Consider the following 6,000-nt stretch of genomic DNA (forward strand, 5'->3'; position numbering starts at 1 on the left):
GGGCAATGGTTTATTTGTAGTTTTACTATGTGACTGCATGAACCACCTGTAAATATTGAGAAATGCCTGTAAAATAATTATTAAGGGTGATAATTTATATGCAACTTATTGCAGGCCACAGCATTTAAAGCAATACCGTATTATCCAAGTTATTTACTGTACAAGTATCCAATAGCTATGTTTTCTATCATCACTTACTTAATATAAAATTGAAGAATAAATAAAGAAAACTAACTACGTAATATAAAACCTTTAAACCAATGTAAGAAGTACACTTGTTCAGGGTTGAGCAGTAAAGACACACTAAAATAATGCAGTATATTCTTCTTAACTTTTACTTTTCTACAAGGCTTTAACAATAAAGATTAAAGTAAATGAATAAAGTACATACAATTATAAAGACTAATAATAGTATGTTGTCTAAAACACCTGTAAGTTAAGAACATGGATTGATGTGAATTCTTTAATGGCTGTAGCCACCATTAGTCTGGCACCTGTGAGGATCTGGCAATGCCTGACTACACCACTATACTGAGGAATGCCATTGTGACAAGATACTTAGAATATTTTATTTGTTTTAGCTGTTTCACATGCTTTAAAAGAAAATGCACCAGTACACAGATGGAAATGCCACAGGGAAGGGTTCTGTTGTTTGTGCACGCTAGTTACCTGTACCTAGAATATGTGACCCAGTCTGCAAAAAGGGGTCTTATAGCCTTTTCAATTGCATGTACTTGGCTACCTGCAACTTTACTTGTGAATGTAGTATCACCTTGAAAATTGGTCTGCTTATACCCCTAACATAGCACTATGGCTTGGTGTAATATGAAGGTGATAGGTTAAAAACATGAGGAGTTATGATTAGTCAAACATGACAATTTGGAAAGGTTATAAGACCTCTTTTCGCAGACCGGGTCACTATTATAGTTTACCGTTTCATAACTTCATGTGGATTTTAAACATAAAAGCATAGTTGAGTTTATAGGGATTATGGTTAAAATTAATGTAGCTTTGTGCATGTATAGTACGACTTGGCAATTTACCATAGATTACCAGGTACTGTATTTAACCATCAATTGGCTAACCGTGTAGGACTTATCTGCTGACACAACTGTATGCCCAAGTTCTTACTAGTTAGATGATTTGATTGATGATATGTTTGATGATAATCCGTCATATTGGCGTCTTCTTCATCCATGTGGATGTTAGTTTATCCTGTGGTTGTATGGTGTGAACATTAAACATCTAATACATTACTAGATAACATATGTATACAGTAGTCTGGGTATGTGCTAATCAGCCAGCCTCAACACAGGTTGATTTGTCTCATTACATAATTTCATAGGTACATACTGCAGTGCAGTGGAACTTCTCACGGCAGGACACAATGGATATTGCAGTGATGTTTTCGACAAATCGCTGATGTCATAAAACAAATTGTGACCGTCTCAGCAAAAACCTAAGTCTTGTTCACACAATTTTGGAAAATAAGTTTTATTTTTCAGCATTATCTGCAGTATCCAAGGAATGGATCACCAATGATTCCGCCTTCTGTGGTTAGTAGTTTTGCAATTATAGCATAAGACAGTAGGAAGAGCAAGATAATCGATTTGAACAGTGACTATTCTGAAAATAAACTTCAGGCGCTCACATTCGCAGCCATAACTTCTGTTTGCATTAGTCTACAATGTTGCGATTTGGCTTACAATGTTCACCATGGATTAGCACATCAGCCAAGGTATAGTGCTAAGGCCTGTAGTCACTTACACATATGGGAATGAAGATGGTTTAATAGAAGAAATGATGATGATCTTGTTTACGGTTACCGCATCGTAAACAAACACACATGGCACGCATATTGTTGGTGTTAGGACTACAGACACAAAACAAAGATTTTTGAATTCTCCATGAGTAGGCAAATAAGATGATGTGTAATTTTAATTGAGTTGAGTTTTCCTTCTTCAAGTAATGGATTGATAAAATTTGGCATTTTTTTGTAGCATGTGTAATTTTACGAACTATTTTTAAATTTCGTTTATCTCAATATGCATGCAAGTTGGGTTTTTGCTAAGATAGTCACAAAAGGTCATGCGAATGAGAGGGGGCTTTGTACAGGGAAGTACTGGATGGGATAACATTTTACTATGAAATTTATAAAAGGACGAACATGAGGCGTAATACACAACACAAATCTGCATATTTGTGCATTAATTTAAGAATTTCAGTTTGCTTTTCTCATTTGAGCCTTTTTGTGTCACCCAAATATACTTAGGCTTCTTATTATTCCTAGCTCCTTGTGTGAAAAACTACAGACAACATTCATGTATGTTCATTACCACAAGCAAAAATCTCTAAAGCCCCCACACTGTCACGGCCATTAATTGTTTGTTAATTGTGACACCAAATAATGTGTCATTGTGGATATCATCCATACTTAAGGAAGGACAAAGATTATGATTCAAAGATGGTATACCCAAAAAATTTTAGTGCAGCTGATTTTGGCAAAGCATTTCGGTCTCAAAGTGTTAAAAGTGAGAGATTCTACTGTGACTATATACAACTCCTACAATATAAATTCACAGAACTATATTACAGATATCATGAAAGTGTATAGTTGTTCTACTATACCCTTTTATGGATTGACTATCACTAGTAATATAAAATTTATTTTTCCTCCTACACAAAGTGGTTTATGATGTAAGTGGGTGCTACTCAAACCATAACCACATTGTGTTCAACCATTAGCTAATATTATTATAGGAGACTTGTTGTGACTTCAAATCAACAAAATAAACATATTACAGCATGAGTATATGTGACTGGGCCTGCAAAAATAGGCAACGTGGGTACATGATTTTAGTCTACTTTTCAACATTTCATCACTCATAACTTTTTCTACCATTGTAGAATGACAGTGCAATTTTCAGTTCTTAGTAAGCAGTTAACTGGCATTGTGATACGAGTTACAGAATGCAAATATACTGTTCCAGTACTGAGATGTGACCTGTACAGTGACTAGGTGTAGTTTGTGCTCACATGCCCTGTTTTTGCAGGCCTGGTCACATATCATAAATACAAAGTGAAATTTAAGTATTCTAATATACAGTATAAGCACTATACAGTATATGATCTTACCAGGAAATTCCTTACAATAATGTTATCAATCTTGTTAGGTGACTAACCAACTAGACTAAGTGTAGTGTAGCACTACAACTGCAGTACCTTATCTAAAACAGTCTGCTGGGTTGTTCAACAGGATGAGATTCCTCGCTCAACTAAAACTAGTTTAAAAACAACAAAGTGGACAAATATGATCACTTGTATTTGATCACTACCTGACACTGCACTGATATATTCTGTCGGTGCGATTTAATGATTGCTTCAAATATTTGTAGCTGGTATTGTAGTCACAAGACACAAACAACTGAACTGTTTATAGCAACAATGTTGACTAAATATGCTTGGTTTTTCAGGAACAGATGTAAGTTGATGATGAAAGTACAGCCACTTAGATTATCTTTATCAGATGTGTATACAAAGAAATGCACACAAATATATTTCAGCGTATTGCTAAAATTCACCTCCACACTTTTTGAAATACGTATGTTGTAAAAGTGACCATTGTCCACACTATAAAAAACAACTATTTTGTAATGGAAGATAATCTATGGACAGTTTGTAGATATATTGATGTACAGAAATGATGCCCCAAGTTATTATAATAACTTGCAGTGTGTATTGTAGTCACTATTGCTAGTATCCTTTACTAACACTTTAAAATAAAGATACTGGAAAATACTTTGGTAACTGTAGTTGATTATTGGCAGCTGATTAATATAGTTATGGAAAACTTTTTAATGTCGTTTCTTGAATTAATAATCAGACACTTGAATCAATCTCTATGTTCAGTGCTAGTTATAAGTTTTGCAAATACAGTACCTTAACAAATTACAACCACTTGGTTCGATATCAATCTACAAGACAGTAAAAGTCATTATAAATAACAATAGTGTTCTTCATACACATAGTATTACATTATGTTATAAGTATGTAAAACAATAAGATCTGCACAAATGACTGCTGAAGTCCAAAATTAAGTAGCTACTATATTGGTGCACAAAGTGATACAAATAACTTTTACGACAAAACACAATCAGGCTGAGTCTAAACACAAATAAGCTATAAAAATACAATGGTTGTCTTAGGGCATACCACCAGTCACTTGAATAGTTATAACAGTACTGAAATAAGACAAGATGACAAAACTAAAGACTCATTCATATATGCTGCAACTACTGTATTTAAACTCAATCACTACTAGAGGATTAAACATTATTAAGCTTATAATTTTAAAATCTATTGCGGTACCGCTCAAGCACAGCTACCATTAAAAGTGGTATTTAACCAAGTAAAATTTAAAGTGGTATTCGTGCACATGGCTTTTCTAAGTGCATACAAACAGAGTACATGTGGAACAACAAAGCATACATATTATCAGCAACTGTACTTCCATGATTGACCAATTATCGGCACGATGCACGATTTTGTGTGTAATTCCATAATGGCTCGTTTACTCTTTGTGAATTATTTTATGGGAGGTGCAGTCCTTGGATAACTTCGTTTCACAGAAGTTGTACGAAGATGAGGCTAGCCATTCAAGAGATATTCAGGTTAGACATAAAAGCATACTGATTTCCAAAAAAAAATTTTTTTACGCAATTCCATGCTTAACCAGAATGGCTTGTATAGCGCTTTAACAACAATAATCACCGAATGAAAACGATGTTTTAGAGGATATAACAGTCTATTGTGGAACTTGGTAGTCTCCATATACCCTGTAGCCGATAATTGGTACTTGCCGATACTTGGCGCGAACTTAGGCTATAATCCTATCTGATAGTCTACCATACATTTAATATGTAGACTACGTCGAAATTGATCACAGATAGATCGAACGGCATGAAAAATATTACATTAGCTAGTCTCGCGTGTACGAATCGACTGCTCTTTCTGAATCAGAGGCAGTTGTTTTTTTAATCGTATTCTTTGTGTTTTAGAGACCCCCATACCAAAAATAATGGCAGCTAAGAGAAACAGTCTGGCCACGCGAAACTATAAAATTCGTACAGTATCATACAGCACCAGCAAGAGCACCAGTCACTTACACGAACACGTACCACATACGTCGTGTCCAAGGGTCGTGTCTCACTAGTAGGGCTATAAAGTAAAACCACGTGCTTTACAATTTCTTTTCTTCTCTGCTAGCACTAGGCACACAACGAGTAAACTTCACTAGGTGACCACAGAATATGCGCTGGCTCTCGGATGACTCGTACAAATACAGAGGTTTTGAGGTTGCTGATAATATTGGCACGATCGAATTATGCATGTGCAGAAGATACAGCCAATGAAATTTACTCTTCGTGAAATTCAAATACAGAGGTTTTGAGGTTGCTTGATACACGAATACGTCGCGCATGTGCAGTAACTAGCCAATGACAGTTAAACTGTCTATCTAAACTGTCTATCTAATTGTTTGCTGTGTATCCTATGTGTATGTGTGATTTCTTTGGGGTGTTGATCGCCCCCTGGGCGCATCGGCAATTGTCGTCTGCCCAGTAACAATAAATAAACAGTATTTTTTTCCAAGATCTTGCGGTATACGAAGCGCCATGCGTTAACAATGCGCGCGCATCTGGCAAAGTGAGTCATTGCTGATTCGGTTTCACACATCGTTGCAATACTGTTTAGTATGATAAATGAACAGTAGAAGACTACCTAACGGTACAGTGTTTGTATCTGTACTGTAATACCAGCGGATTAACTCCAAATTTCGCAACTCGCATGCGTGCGAATTAGCGCATGTCACTTTGTACATCGCAAGATCTTGGAAAAATACTGACTGTACCGTAATTTTCCGATTCGTTGTCAAAATAAACTCGGCGCATGCTCACTAGCAATGTTTCACATGATTCAAATATGCTCTAAACATCGTAGGAG

The 6,000-nt window shown here is 35.7% G+C and overlaps 1 protein-coding gene across 4 annotated transcripts in view; it reads right to left on the reverse strand.

The window, feature by feature from the left end:
- LOC136246539 (uncharacterized) overlaps positions 1-5,334 on the reverse strand; it is a 39,168-nt gene extending 33,834 nt beyond the window's left edge. Inside the window, exons 1-4 of one of the 4 annotated variants that reach the window (XM_066038037.1) lie at positions 5,178-5,334; positions 3,940-3,974; positions 3,136-3,281; positions 1,132-1,215 (exon numbers count right to left, since the gene is read on the reverse strand). In XM_066038037.1, coding sequence (XP_065894109.1) covers positions 1,132-1,198 — 67 coding nt within the window. In that variant the 5' untranslated portion in view covers positions 1,199-1,215; positions 3,136-3,281; positions 3,940-3,974; positions 5,178-5,334. Of the gene's footprint in view, positions 1-1,131; positions 1,216-3,135; positions 3,282-3,335; positions 3,975-5,165 lie in introns of all 4 variants that reach the window. The other 3 variants (XM_066038033.1, XM_066038036.1, XM_066038034.1) reach the window with 3 other exon arrangements.
- Between the last annotated feature and the right edge of the window lie 666 nt (positions 5,335-6,000).

This window comes from Dysidea avara, chromosome 2, assembly GCF_963678975.1.
Source record: "Dysidea avara chromosome 2, odDysAvar1.4, whole genome shotgun sequence".
In the NCBI taxonomy this organism is placed as follows: domain Eukaryota; kingdom Metazoa; phylum Porifera; class Demospongiae; order Dictyoceratida; family Dysideidae; genus Dysidea; species Dysidea avara.